The 15,941-nt window shown below is 40.7% G+C and overlaps 1 protein-coding gene across 4 annotated transcripts in view; it reads right to left on the reverse strand.

Annotated features, from left to right (window-relative positions):
- Nucleotides 1–12,674, reverse strand: part of frmpd4 (FERM and PDZ domain containing 4) — a 36,398-nt gene extending 23,724 nt beyond the window's left edge. For 2 of the 4 annotated variants that reach the window (XM_035958272.2, XM_055015552.1), the window contains exon 1: nucleotides 12,538–12,674. In XM_035958272.2, coding sequence (XP_035814165.2) covers nucleotides 12,538–12,611 — 74 coding nt within the window. In that variant the 5' untranslated portion in view covers nucleotides 12,612–12,674. Of the gene's footprint in view, nucleotides 1–3,742; nucleotides 4,405–9,245; nucleotides 9,446–12,537 lie in introns of those variants that run through there. The other 2 variants (XM_035958273.2, XM_023292503.3) reach the window with 2 other exon arrangements.
- Nucleotides 12,675–15,941: the final 3,267 nt, after the last annotated feature.

The raw sequence follows: 15,941 nt of genomic DNA on the forward strand, positions 1-15,941 counted from the left end.
AAATATGACTCAAGATACGTGGTGGAGAGGCTGTGATGCAGCCTTCTCAGTGCTCTTGAATTAAACAGACATTTATGCAGAGATACGCTGCTAATGTGATTCTGTTTGGATATGAAATCTGTGGAGAGACAACAGATGAGATGACCATCTCCTGGGAGGAGGCCGGAGGACTGGAGCAGAGAAGTGGCTCAGACAGAGAGGAACCTCTCTGATTAAAGGCCTTATTCCTCTGCTCCTCTTTTAGAGACTGCCTCCGTTGTGTTCAGGGCACAGAGGCGCTGCCTTTTGTTTCAGAAAACATCTGCCCTCTGTTTGACTTCGCCAGCCACCACCTTGGCTCTAGAGCTTTGGTCAATACAGCAGCACAATAGAACATGGTCCAGTCTAGTATTTATTCTGGGTGCTACTATTTATATGTCACTCTTAAAGTGAAGGCTAAATGTTGCTGACCATGTAGTTGGACTAAATTGCTCAATTTTATGCTGCTGTTCTTGAGTATTCTGTGACTTATAGGCTACATTAATGTTTTGTCTATTTCTTTCAAAGAAGAAAACACAGTATTTGCCTGATGTAAGTGCTTTCCTTTGAAGCAACCGTTGATTAAATGACCACATCACATCAACAAATCATATAATCTTCAAATGTTCTACTCAACACTACTCACTTTGGAATAAGAGTGTCTGGTTTCCCCCATTATTCCAACTGAATATTGTATTTCTGTGTTTGTCTTTGTAAGCACTGATATTGTTGCCATGGGCAACCGCACTATCCTGAGCAGCTCTCTGGTGCCTCTATATAGAAAGGTTTTTTGGTTAGTTAATCTCCTCTGGGTGGAAATAAAACAGCATCTGGGAAACAGCCCACCCACTATGATCCTCCTGCTATTTTACAGTGAGTAAGAAAGTCTCAGTGCCTTGCTGTCCCTAGTTTACCTGGTAAGTAGCACCATTGCCTTATGAGTTACCATTTGAAGCTGAATACATAGTCTGCTGTAATATTTGCAACATGGGAAATACATGGCAAAAATTAGAAGCGTCATTAGCATGATTACATATAGACATAATACATTCATTATTGAACCAGTAGTAGAACTTCCTACGTTTAAATGATACTGAAAGAGATGCAAAAATATGACACCCAACTGCGTTTTCGTTTCATTTCATTATTGCACTGCATTTTCCGCAGCCTTGCTTTGCTCTACAGGGCTTTATGTAAAACATTAACCAAATATAGTGATGAACTTAGCCTCTGGGCACTGAACTAGACATGGATTCTCTTGCACCTCTTTGTCCTACTCACTGCTTTTATACTAAAAGCTCTAAAGGACGGAACAAAATAAATGGTTCCCTAAGACCTCATCCACCAGCCAGCTGGCTCCCACATCTGACCCAAAGTCATTTCTGATCTACTCTTCCCTGAGAGCTTCTGATTTGAGCAGCTAAGTGTGACAGATCTTTTGGTTAGTGTGTACTCTGATGAGCATTTAGGCTAATCAATTAGTGTCCAGACCAGTGATTTCCTGTGCAAAAAGTTTGCAGTCAAAACATGTTGAACAATGGCTCACATAATGGATTTTTTTAAGAAACGCAGCCAGGGAGGAACCAAGCACCAGCAGAAAATCAAGCAGTCAAGCCACATTTGCTGCAACTGCTGTTCCATATTATTCATGTTTAGAAAAACTATCACTGCATATTCAAATAACATAGCAGTCATTTATATAAGAGTGACTAAAAATAGCTCAGGCAAGATACAGTGAACAATAATCTAGACCGTTTTTAAATGCATGCAGTGTGAGCATGCTCAGCAATCACCCGCACATGCATGCATTTTAGCAAACCTATTGACTCCAACAAACCATGTGACTCAATGGTAATTGAGACTTTCTACATAAATACATGAGGTTCATGCTCATTATCTCCACAGTGCTGTTGCTAGCAAACCTTTTATAACACCCACAGAATGCATCAGAAGTGTAACAGCACTTAGAGGTAAGTTAAGCCAAAGCTCTACATAGAAAGATCAAAAACAAAGCGGCTTAAACTACTTTGGTCAAATGGCTCAAACTTGCTTTGTCGGAAAGAAGAAGACACGGAGGGTTTGTTATCTTTAAATAAAAGGACTTCAAATGTGGAAATATTGGCTAGATTTTAACACAACAAAGCATGAAAAGAATGAAAGCAAGAGCTTGCTTTTGTTTCTGACAGATCTGGGGGCGTTGCAAGGCAGCAGGAAGAGACAGTGAGGGGTAACATTGGCTTTCTTGTAGCTCTCTAAATACATACAGTGGGTTTCTCTGTAAATGTTCTATCAACCTTTGCAAAACATGATCCGGCTGACTTAGAATCTTGCTGGCAGATGAGAGAGAGAGAGAAAGCAGTAGCAGTGGTAACTCAGAAGCAGGGATAGCAGTGTGTGGCATTAGCAGTGACAGAATGCAGTGACGTTGGTGGTCCACTGGGAGCCGCATCACAAATGCTGCCATTGAGGGATACTAACTGGAAAACAGTGTTCCTATCATATCATGGAAAATCACTGCTACTTGTTTGATTTCTACCAGAAATGCGCTAAAAAGGAGCTTCCATTTTCATACAGCGGGAACAAACTGAATACCGAAGTGCACTATTATGCTTTTCTTTTGTCAGTTGTATGGTTTTCTGTTTATTGAAGAAAAAAAATGAAAAATTGTCATTGCAGTTTGCTGATGACTCATAAGCAAAAGGCCTGAATGGGCATTCCTGTGACACATAGTATCTTATTTATTATCTCCTGTTTATGATCAGCTGTTCTCCCCACCAGTGGTCTGTGGTGTTTCTGATGGAGACAAATCCCCTAGGAGGATTAATGTCCACTGGGGCAGATAAACTCAATCTAGCAGACCCATGGGTGCATAAGGTGAGGTGTCAGCCCTGGCAATCAATGAATTCTTCGGACTCAGTTTAATGCATACTTCACATAACATATATTTCCCTTTGCTTCTTGCAGAAAGAACACACTAACATTTGCAGAAAATATGGAATACAATTGAAATGTGTGTTTTTCTCCTACATATTTTTAAAATCATTATTGAAAAATAAAAACATTTAAAATGCTCTCTATGAGCTGTAAGCGTTCATCCTGCTGTTCAGGCCATAAGTGTGTGAACTTGACCATCATGTTAAACAGCAACTCATGATCCATAATTCTAATGACCAATAACAGATTATGCTGTTATTTATGTAAGGAAAATATCTTTATTGTTTAGTTGTATGGAAATAATAGAATATTTGAAAACAAATAACAACTCTTGTGACAACTGGCATTCATTTCCTATGCTTCATTAACTGGAGTCATTTAAAATTTGAAAAGAACAGCAGCTGATTTTTCTATTGTTTCAAAACAAAAATACGTATGAATTTATTATGACATTACAAAACGCTTAAGCAACAGACTGTAACCACTGTCTGCGGTGTAAGAAATTCATGAAGTTGGATGAGGACAGTTTAGATACAAGAACCGCATCAGCTTTTGCTTCCACCCCCACTCCCATCTACCTCACTTGCTCATTCATTTCACATCATACATGACTGCACAACTTGCTCTCTTGAACAATCAATAACTCAGCATTTTTAATCCCACTGTTCCACATGTGATCCGCGTGTCGCTTTCCGAATCACGTCTCCGAACATACAAGACACCACCTTCTAGAGAACGAACAGGCGCATCCACAGGCAGGCAAATACACAGCAGCATCCGTCGGACTCACCCTGGCAGCTTTGGCATCTTCACAAAGCTGAACACATCCATGTGTGCTGCAGACTGCAGTCAAGGCTACAAATTCACCATCTACTTCACTCCGGCTCCATTGTCTCACACTGTCTTTGGCAACGAGGAATAAATAATTCAAAAAAAAAAAAAAAAAGAAAAAAAGTGGAGCTCCCACAAGTCAGGTGGAGAGATTAGTCCTGTTGTCTGGGCTTCTGCATGGCTGAGTGATTGCTGTGTCCTCGCCTCAGCAGCACAAATCCACAGCCCATGGAAAAGGATCTGGCAGCACAGCTTCCCCTGGTTACATCCTTCAAAGCATGCCTCTGTTAGCTGCGTTAAGCCACCTTCATTTAATTTCCATCGCGATGGAATGATGTGCGGGAGCCGCACAGTAACAACAGCTTTGGAGAGAGGCAGGGAGAGCGCCAGAGCGAGGGGCAGAGGGAGGGAGGGACAGGGGTGGCAGTGGTGGTGGTGGTGGTGGTGGTGGGAGAGGAGAGTATAGAAGAGAGAGAAAAGAGGAATGTGAGAGGATGTTGTGCTTGTGTGTGTGCGTACGCTTGCAAGAATTGCTAATAAAGGATGCAACCAGCTTCAGAGAATTCCCCCAAAAGACAAGTCTGATCAATCCTCAGCCGTGTGATGTCTTCCCAGAGAGCGAGAAAAGGTTGAAAAGAACCAGGGGGATGAAGTGACAGACACGAAGCACCATGTGCACATAATGAGTGTGCAAAAGCGATGGAGGAGCGGTGAGAGCAGCTGTAGAGACAGGAGGATCTAATGCGTCCCCCTCCCCAGCTGAGGGGCTTCTGCCTCACAGCTGCACATTAGGATGCCCATACTGTACAGTGCATTTGGTTTGACCTCGCAAAACAGTTCAGCGGCTAAATGCTCGCTCTCAATGATGCCATTCATGAGAGGCCTCCAAACATTTTAGCAAACCACCAAACACAAACAAACACAGAGCTGATGCAATGACCCTAACAGAAAAGCATTAAGAGCGAAATTCCATAAAGACTAAACAGGACTTGGGTTCATGTCCAGAAGGGAGATGAAGAGGGCTGTTGGGAGTTAGTGGCTCACAACGCATGTCAGCAAATGCCAATTAGTTCTCCGTGTGATATTTCATTTGACTGAAATCTCATCCAAGATGTAGGCCCATTTCAATGTGTTTAGGACTCGCTGTTTGTTTAATGTTAAGTTTTCTGCTGATAATTTGGTAATTTGACGTTAACAAATGAGCATCGTGAGACGACAGCCCATTGTCGTCCCATCTCCAAATGAAGAAACACCACAGGTTTTATTGTCCCAAAGAGAAAGAATCACTCTTCATAAATCAAACAACACAGGCGAGGCACCTCTGTCGAAAAACCAACAAGAGCCAATTAGCCTCGTCTCTGATCCAGGGTTTGATACTTCTTCATGTGGCACAGACAGTTTGGATAAAAGGAACTTCTCACGGCAACGCAGACAGTTTACTCTGTTATCCTGATCAGTGAGACACACAGCTAGACAAGACAAGCATCAAATGTAATCTATAAAGTCATCTGTTCCACCTGTCAAATGATGTGTCTGAGTGCAGCTGTTCGCTGTCGTAAATAAAAATAGCTAATAAAAGAAAAATCAATAACCTGTGTAAAGTGTAATACTCATTCATTTAAAGCACAGTGCAGTCAAAATGATACAATCTCCGGAGTTAAAAGGAGATAATCCCCAATTGCATTCAGTCTGAACTTCTGCTGATAGACTGACAGAATGACAAACCATGCAATCGCTGAAAATGGCAGGTAGTAATACTGCTCTATCCTATGTGTAATACATATACATAGGATACCAGCTGATTCCAGTTTAGGAATTTCAAGCTACGATTTGTAACCATTTCCACAGTCGAGCAGCAACCATCCTATATTGAAATGCCACAACTCGTAAGGCTCTGCAGGGTGAGTCAGTGCGCCTTTGCTGAGAGTGAAACATAGAATAAAGAAGGTTGTCACTTTCGCTCAGGGTCAGGGTTAGATTTGTTTGCTGCCATAGAAAAGATGCAACTAGACTGGTTGAAAAAAGCCCCCCCAAAAATCCCAATTGTCAGTGATTTATTTGTACTTAAAATCCCTGAATCTGCAAAGTGAGTTAGTATTTATTTATTTTTAAATTGCAGTGATGAATTAAGTTAATCCTACCCTGAGTACAGACAGCCTTGTTTTTGTTGAAGTACACACAAGACGTCAAGCGGGCACTGAAGAGCAGGAGAACATGTCTAACAATTTGCTTCAGATGCAACCGCGGTGTCCTGTGGCGGGAGGATTGAGGGACTCAGCATATTCTAGACAGTTATGTTTGTCCATTTGGGTTTGTGGCCCAGAGGCCAACGTGAGTGGCAGAGGATATTAGGGTCAGACAGAAGCGTGATCTAAGGCGACTATAGCTGAAGCTTTGACCGATAAAATCCTGCTGCCCTGCTGATCCCTAACTCTCCACTCTCTGAGTCCCTTTTAAAACAGCTGATTTCATTCATTCTGGCACACTTGGCCATTTAAAACTCAGCAGTGCTTAAATTTTGCAAGCCTTTGGATCACGTTGCATGCCTTAAAAAAAAACAGCAAGCAGAGTATAACCACTTTGCACTGCTAGCAATGCTAAACAGCAAAACAAAGAGTTTTTTATGATGAAATGTCCTCATAAAGCTACTGTGAGATAATGTTTTCATTTAAAGCGGATGCTCCAGATTGTACAGTACAGTCATGTGACTTTGTGGCCTTTGCTGCCCTCTGAACTAAGCATTAGCAGCTCCTGGACCACAACCAGATGTGTGTGCGCATCTACGACAGCAAACTGCCCACAGTTGTGTTTGTTCGTGTGTGTTTGTCAGCATGCATCTGCCTGTGAGCCACCTCAGTGCCTCAACTTTCCCAATCTCTTAGTGCATCACTAATTACGCCTAGGCTGTGGCTGATTTATTCAGTGAATTAAACAGCTTTTAGGAGAGAGTTTAAAGATCTGAATGCTGTTTTGCTATGAATATGCAGCGCTGTGACTAATTGGGATAAGAAGTGAAGTGTTACCTGGCTGAGTTATGCTATGCTTTGAAAAGATTATGGATTTGGTTTGCCAGTTTCAATACACCTGCTGATAAAGTTCAAAGTAATACTGGGAGGCTGCAGCCTATTCTGTGTGCAGTGAATAAAACATAATGGGGATACTGCCAAGATGCTCGACACTGCAGCCGCTGTGTGCCTGGTTAACCTGCAGGTTATTAAACATGCCCATGTGGGTCATTGGCAGGTCATGTTTGGTACAGTCATTCAACCATTCATCTTCTACTGCCACTTAACCTGCTCAGAGATGCTGCGGGTTGAATATCTCCCAGCATGCACTGGGCAATTGGCCAGACACGCTATGGGCATTTGCCAGTCTATCACAGCTTAACAAACTGTTCTCTTTGTACAGTGTACTTATGAAGATTATTATTTGTACTCTTCTTCTGCACAAACTTCAGTCAAGAGGAATGGGTTGATATAATAAAGAGCTAAGATAAATCTAAAAAATGATCATGGTAGAAAGCACTGTTACTGCAAATAAGATATGAGATGACTGCAGGTCAAAAAAAATGTATTTTACCACTCATCAAATTATCATAGCAACATGCATATTACTGCTCTTGAACTTTAAGCTTCATACTTTTAAATAGAATACTTGAGAGGTACATTTAGGTCAGACAGTGCTCCATAATTAGTATGTGGAAATCAATTTAGCTTATAGCCAAATCAAAGTGAAATCAATGTTATTGATTGGCTATTTTCTGTGATAAATACTAATAGACTAATCAGTTTTCTAATCTGAGTTGCATTAGCTGCAACAACCACAGTGTAAAGCATACTAGGCAGCAAAACAGGACAAGCATAAAAACATATATATGCATTTTCTGCTTCAACCTTGGCATGTAGGTTCCTGTAGCAACGCAGTGTTTTCCTACTGTAATTGTACACCATCGTTCGGTAGCAATAACAAGAACAACAGACAACCTTTACTTACTACAAGCTGTTCCATAATCCAAAAAACAGGCAGACAAACAAACAAAGGGAGCAGTACAAGCAAAAATAAAAAAATAAAGCAAGGCACAAGCTGAGAAGTAGAATGCTGGAAAGCTGTGACACAAAGCAACACAGACCAAATGGCAACAGAGTGGTGGAGAGCTGGAGGAGTACAGTATGTACTAAAGGGACTGATATGCAGTGTGGAGGCAGGTGAGACTATTGGGGAAGTGAGGAGAAGGTGAGGTGGGTGTGGCGGACAGGAGAAAGACACACACTGAGGACCTCTGATTGGTGGAAGAACTGAAACAGGGACCGTCCATCCCTTATCTATACACCGCTTTATCCTCATTAGGGTTGCAAGGGGGTTGGAGTCTATCCCAGCTGACTTAAGGCGAAGGCAGGGGACAGTCTATCGCAGGACCACATATAGAGACAAACAATCACTCTCACATTCACACCTATAGACAATTTAGAGTTACCAATTAACCTCAGCATGTTTTTGGACTGTGGGATGAAGCCGGAGTACCCAGAGAAAACCCACACATGCACAGTGAGAACATACAAACACCAAGCAGAAAGATCCCGGGAAGACGGGGACGCAAACTGGGGATCTTCTAGCTGAAAGACGAAAGTGCTAACCACCAAGCCACTGTGCAGCCCTAAACAGGGACCAGCAAAACTTAATAAATGACTTAAAAAGCCACAACAGAAACTCTATACCTTGACACTTCTCTGTTCAATAAATGATAAAGTAACTTCTGGAATCATAGTTGTTTCTAACAAGTTCCCCAAGGTGGTGATATGTCCGTGTTGTGGTCACAACTTGTTTCCAATACCTCACATAAAATGTCTAAAAAACATCATCTATATTGCAGGTTTCAGTATCACAAATAATAGCTGGACCTATGAACTAAGACATCAAAATGATGGAAAGCAGTAATCAATTGATAAGTTACTAATTACAGCTATGCTTTCCCCACTATGACCCACGTCAGAAGGTGACTGTGAAAAAGGCCCATTGAACTAGCAGTAGAGATTTGCTGCAACATCTACACTACATCTCACACTCCATTGTACATCACACTGTCACAAATTGTTTTCAACCCTAGCAATCCTGCAGAAATATAAATCCTTACTGCAGTGCAGTGGTAAAGAATATTTACTAACCTATAACCTTCATGCAGCAATTTCCATCACAATAAGAAACACAAGAAGAAGAAACAATGCTTTGTTTAGCGAGCTAAGCCGGTCATTGATTTTTGTTGAAATAACCAATATAAGGCTGATGTGAAAAGTTAATAGGCATTAAGCAAGAATTACCTTCTACTGCATGCATGTCCTAACAATCAGAACTCACACAGTAACTACTATCAGCGCCTTCGTCCTCAGAGATATGAGTTATGAGTAATAAGTTCTGACTGAATTACCAAGTAAGCACAGAACACCAAACCACAGCACACTACTCACTGAATGACAGTGAAGATGCCGAGTTCATTGTCATCCGGGTCCATTGTTGATGACAAGTCTAGTCAAGTTAAATGCAGTACTTGTTTCTGTTTTTTCCTGTCCAGGCCTTACAAGCCTTCTTCTCTGATGCGTGCTCTCGTCCTTCCTCCTGACTCCAAAGTTTCTCGCGGCTTGATTTGGACTTTCAATAGTCAACTGAGCTTGTCTGACTAAGCCATTCAGTTATTATTACATACAGTGCCCCTGTCCAAGTGAGTGGCTAGTGCCCTGGGGGAGGAGACCGAGCTTGTCGCTTCTGCCTCAGTAATGAAATAACATCACATTCCGGGCCAGTGCATCAGAAAACACAGAGAGGATCAATGCTGAACAGCTGGACTCCAATGGGTTGCTGTGCTGGTTAAGGCTGCCTCGATGAGCAAGGCTCTCATGGAAAACATGTTCTGTTTGGGTGAAATTCACCTGTGGTGTTTTCATATTTCAACTTCATTCTACTCGACATAGCAGGAGAGCTGGAATATATTTCCAGTCGGGCAAAAGCAGAAACAAACATCACCGTTCGTGGTATTATTTACCACATTTCAGCACACAACCAAATTACAGCATCTGAGATATTTATCTTATCCCTGTTTGAGGCATTTGGAATTGCCATGTGTTTTATCATCCATGAGAGCTTAAAAATTAAGCTTCCGCCATAATCCAGATTCTATCACTATCTGCCTGCCAACTGTCACCCTTAACAGAGCCAGCCCTAAATACTATATAAACCACAGAATTAGATCTTAACCTTAATTTTATACAGTAGCATCAGGTATCACTTTTATTATTTTATTTATGTTTTTTGCACACATATATTGTGAAATAATGCTGCTTGTCATGCTGCGTTTTAATTCTGGCACATGTTGTATATTTTGTATGTTTATCCACAATTTTTTTGATTTTTAGGACATTTTCTCTTAAAGCGATGGCATTTTAAAATCATGATAGTTCACGCTGGATTATGCCATGCTGGTCCTCTCATGCATGAATGGCATACACAGTCTTCCATTAGTTATGAACCGAGGCACGTGTCTTTGCCTCTGCGAGCAAATGGAGCTGCTTGCATAACACATCCCATGCCATGTACACAAAGCAGTCTATGACAAGTGAAAGTTCAGCCTCCTTTACGACAACAAGAAAAGAGAAAGTGCGAACATGCCTTTCACTGAAACACAACTTGCTATATATGCATCGCACCGTACAGTAATTCATGCACTGTGCTAATTCTGCACTCAGTTTCTTATTTCCGCATATCCAGGAGCGAGGCATGACCATATGGCCACAACAGAGCGCTGTGTGAGAGTAAAGCAGACAGAAGCAGACCTTTCTGTGAGATAAATACTGCACATGAATTCGTCCAATCATGTGGCCTAACACTCGCCCCTGGGCCACGGCGAGCTGCATCGGTGGCCTGTTTTTTTCCGTGACACACAGGCCACAGCACTAAGAGTGGAGACAGGGGATGTGCAAAGTGCAATGATCCTTCACAATGCACACAACTAAGAATCACATTTAGCGCGCTGTCACGGGGTCACAACAGGGATCATTTAAGATAGCGATGATAGGCAGTGTGTGGTCTGGGGCTCGTCTGATTTAATGTGCTGCTCGCCCAGTGTGGGTGGATAGCTTATTTGTTTCCTTAGAACAATGTGACACGCCATGCTTCTTTGCAAACCGCTGTGACAGATCCTATGACTGCAATGAACAGTTTTGAACTTGTGATTAATTAGTCAAAAATACTTTGAGGCAGATGAAACTAAAACATCACGACGCTCGAAAAGCAGTGATAAACAGAGGCTAAAACACACAACCACGGGCAAATGACGCAGTTACTTCCACATGTAAAACACGTGACGACACAAGTTGATTTTCAGTCCATCAAAGCATATTTGTGCCTCGCATAATAACAGTGGAAGTGACTTTTTCATTACTTTATGGAGCAGAACAAACAGTAGATGCAGTCATTTGCATAAAATGATGAGAGTAGCTCCATGCAGAACAGGAAAACTCATATTAATATAATAAGAGCTACTGCTTGGCCCACACCAAAGGTTACAGATGTATTTTAAGAGCTGTCGACAGCATTTTTTCTAGTCAAGTGATTTACTGTATTTGTCTACAAATGTAAATCGGGATAATTATCTTTCTTTCCATCACGGAAGACTGCAGAATAGGTAATTAATAATAATTAATTACACAAGTTAGAGAGCCATTAAAAGGAGTTGGACAAAGCCCTTACTCTCATTAAGTCTGAAAGGTGTTCTGGCTGTTTGAGCCAAACATTAACCTTAAAGTACACTATTTAAGGAAACTGCCTTTTCAGAAAATCGTTCATCAATAGATTTTTTTTTTTGGGGCACAATTAACTTTCAGTAACACAGAACACTAACAACCTCAAGCATAAAAACAAGCTGTTAAATATACTCATAGCACAGACAGGAAGTACACAAAAGTCAATCGCAGTCAATGAGATTTCAGGATATCACATTCCTCAAATCAGATAGCCGCTCTTGTGTCAACACACTACAGAAGCTCCTCCCTGTTGCCCTGGGAGGATAGGATTCACAGCATCCAGCAATTATCTGTAATGTGGGAGAAAAATCAATGTGCCCATGGAAAGCTGCTAAGGTCACCAAGTCGACGCTGTCGCTTGAATCAGAAGCAGTGTGTTGCTGCAGGCTGGGCTCCAAGCCTCTGCCAGAATCTGTGAGAGCACGCATCATCTCTAATGCCATGGATTACGGTAATAATTAGCCTGACAATATGGAAGATAATTGGTTTTTGCATGTGATCACGGTAGAATGGAAAATGATCACAGATTGCTGTCGTCTATTTATATTCATGAAAATATCGCTTTAAGTAAAATCCTTTCACACTCAACTTACTTAATTTTGTTGCCTTCGTTCCAAAGAAACAATTTCCATATTAAACTGCATTTTTATGCGTTTCATAATTAGCATTTAGTTATATAATTGTGTATGTTTAGATTTCATTCATAAAGAAACTGCGTGCCTTTTTGTAGCTGCAATGAGAGATAAATATTTTGAACTGTTATGTTAAAAATGAATTTGCTTTCAATAATCCACATTGGCATTGCAATAGGCTTGTTGTTACGAATTCCTGTAAGGAATGTAAAGTACAGTGAAAGGAGAGATGTATCTCAACTCTTTAATCATTTATGCTCATCTTTGAACATCTCTTTTGTCAATCACTTTTAATCAATTTTGAAAAACAAGGGAAACAGCCTCAAACTCACCTCTCCTCCTCTTGGTTTTCGTCCAGACTGCTACCACCACAAATTTCATTTTTTCCAGTGCTGTCAATTTCCATGTCTTCGTTCTCAGGTAGATACTCGCAACTGTAGCTAACTGAGTTCAAACTTAAAGTGTGCCCTCTTTGCGGGTTAGAAGATCCCGGCAGTACTGGAAAGGGAGGGGAGGCCTCCTTGAAACATTGATAGTCTGGTGTAAATTCTATTAACGGCAAGGGGATATCGAGAAAAATGAAAAATCAATACCGTGTGGCCAGTAATGTTTGAAGGATGAGGCTGAGTGGAAAACTGAGATGGCATAGCCTCTGCCTGATGCAGAGACTGCTTCTGTAAGTGGTTAATCAAGTGCTTGTCTGACATCTAGATTGCATTTTCTTCTCAGCATTACTCCCATTTTTCCCCTTCACCATAGAGAAGATGTGCTATCAAATGTAAAAGACGGTCATCAGAGTAATAACAGCATCTTCCAATCTGATATAGATGCACTCTTCTAAAGGGAAAATTGTGCTTTGTCTTTACTTCTCAGTTTTCAAAAGACAAACGCGTTGTGTTTCAATTCTGACGCCAAAGGCATCAACACTCGGGTTGCAAACACATGAGCACATGTGTGAATCTCAAAGAGCACAGTCTCCTGGAAATGATGGGGTATCTGTGATGACTCACTGAGTTTAAATTTTGGATCTCTGCTGTGTTAAAGTGAACCCTGCCATTTTGTTGCAACCTTAAATAAAGAAAAAGAGATATATATAACAGTTTTTTTTTAAATCCTGGAGGGCTACAATTTGTGATAAAATCCTGTCATTTCTTTATAGTTTGTTAGTATTATTCTTCAGTATCTGCTCACTACTGGCTGAGAAATAGATACCTTTAGCAAGTAAAGTGAGTGCAACGTTTCCAAAGGTGCAATGTCACACTCCTTCGGAGGCCCTCTAGGACAAATACTCACTTTAACGTGTGCTATTAAGGGTTCATAATGCTATGAAGCTGAGAGCTGCTTGCATTAATCTGTGCTTGACAGTGCACCAGCACAGACAAGTGTCAAAAATGAGGCACTGCATTAGGCTAAGTTAAGCTGTTCAGGCTATGTTCTGTCATGTACAGTTTCTCTCAGTATGCAGTTGTTACAGGATATTATGTAGAGGGTTCATCAAACTCACATTTTCAGTAGAAGTTGCCTCTGGTGCGTTGTATAGCAGCTACACATGAGTTTGATTTCAAGAGCTTCTGGTATATTTCATCCTAAAGTGGTTGCAGTCAGACTACAGGAGATGAAAGATCTCTGTTGTCACATTTCCACATAATTCATCTTTGTTTTAAAATTAGAGCGATCTGATCTAAAATCCTGTTTGTATTAACAATCAATTTTAATACCAACTTCTTAGTTTGTAGTTAGTATTGATTCAATACTTAGTTTGACTTATGTTTGCAACATTTTTGTTATATCGTTTGTGTCGCAGCAGTTCTAACAGCACCTATTTTGTCCACAAATTACATCCATAAATCCCAAAAATCTGCTCAATCTATGCATTTTTTTTTCACAGGAAGTATACTGGGCATACATTAACATAATTCAAGTCCTGCATTGGTAGAATTTGCAACAATTGTAATGGATTTTATTATTATTATTATTATTATTATTATTATTATTATTACTGCACAGCAGATACGTCCATTTCCACATCCTGAATCTCTGATTTGATTGTAATTTGGATTGGAATAGGAGAATATCATATTGTACCGCTAAAGTATGATATACACTGGCTTAATTAGGACTACTACTACTATATTATCTGATTTTGAGGCCTTGTCTTGAAGAGATCAACTGTATCAAATTCTAGGTTTACAGTTTATTTGTTATAAATGTACTTACATGATGCATTAATAGTAAGTCAAACTACCTGCAGCAACTCTGCAGCTATTCCAGCAAATAGTATTTTCTTTCTGTTGAGCACTTTGTAACTTTAAGAGAAGGGCTATATAAATAAAAACCTTATATTAGACATAAATACTACACACAGTGCACAGAGAGAGGTGGAATGAGGGTTAATAGCAGCACAGCAGCTCATTTTTTGCTCAGGTAGGAGGTTAATCTGCTCAACCCAAATAAATTCTGCAAATTAATAATTAGTGCCACACACCATGTCTTGACTCCTAACAGTCAGACTGCATGTGCTAATGCCATCTAGTGGCCCGCTGTGTCCTGTTCTGTCAGCTCTTGCTATGCTGACTCATACAATCTTGCACATTCTTTCAGCTGCATACAAAATTACAGTGCTCCTCAGTTTTATTTATTATCATCATTTTTTTTATTAACCTCTATTTAACCAGGAGAAATCCCACTGAGAATAACAACCTCTTTTTCAAGGGAGTGCTGGCCAAGATAGGCAGCAGCAAATACAAAACACATTTACAAAATTACACATTTAAAACATGATTAAACCAAGTGCATGTTTTGGAGTCAGCCTCAAGAACTCACAGTTTGGATTTAAAAGCATTTAGTGGCTTTCTGAAATAATAAATAACCCCTGAGATACAACCTCTCATACATATTACACCTGATGTGGCCAGTCATTAGAGAGTTTAAAATGATTTTAAATTCAACACCGTGGTAAGGCTATTTTCATCACAGGTCTTAGAAGTCTGTACAAGAGCATGTAAATGCTACAACCGAGGCTTGTTTTGCTTTCATTTAATATCCCCCTGAAAATCTAATGGCACCAGAGAAATAACCTCATAAATCACAAGGAAAAATTACCTCCCACATACATCCCCAGAAACCTGTGTGGTTCCAGTGAGACAGCAGCATTAACAGTATCCCTGCTAGCAGGCTGCGCACTGCACTGCTCATTATTTTCCCTTTGTATTATTCTGCACGGCACTGTTCCACTGCTCCAGAGACTAATCCTCATTTATGTTCACAAACATGAATTCGATTTAATCAAAGCCAAAATGTTGTGTTTTATGCATGAATCTGTATATTTCTAAAACCAAATCCTGAGCTCACATGTAGCACCTTGGTGAACCTCATGTTTCTACTGACGAGGTTACTGGATGTAAGCTGCACCTATCCCTCTGAGAGATGATATAACGGGAAGTCTGATGGGAATCTCTTACTCCAAACCTCGCCACCACCAAATAAGTGGATCAAACGCGAAGCCGCCCTCTTATCACCACTTCCCTTGTCTGTTTGGTGGACTCTGGTATCTGATGAATCCTTATCGTGGCCATACAGTACTGGTTCACGTCATGTTATCACACAGGTCCCTTCCCCAGGGCTCCCACAGGAAGGGTCTGTGTCGAGGGCGCTGCATGCCATGTATCACAACCGCCTTATGGTGAAGGGGAAAAAAATTGCAATGTGAGTAAGAGAGAGAGCAGTAAATTTGGGC

Source organism: Amphiprion ocellaris, chromosome 11 (genome assembly GCF_022539595.1).
Source record: "Amphiprion ocellaris isolate individual 3 ecotype Okinawa chromosome 11, ASM2253959v1, whole genome shotgun sequence".
Taxonomy (NCBI): Eukaryota; Metazoa; Chordata; class Actinopteri; family Pomacentridae; genus Amphiprion; species Amphiprion ocellaris.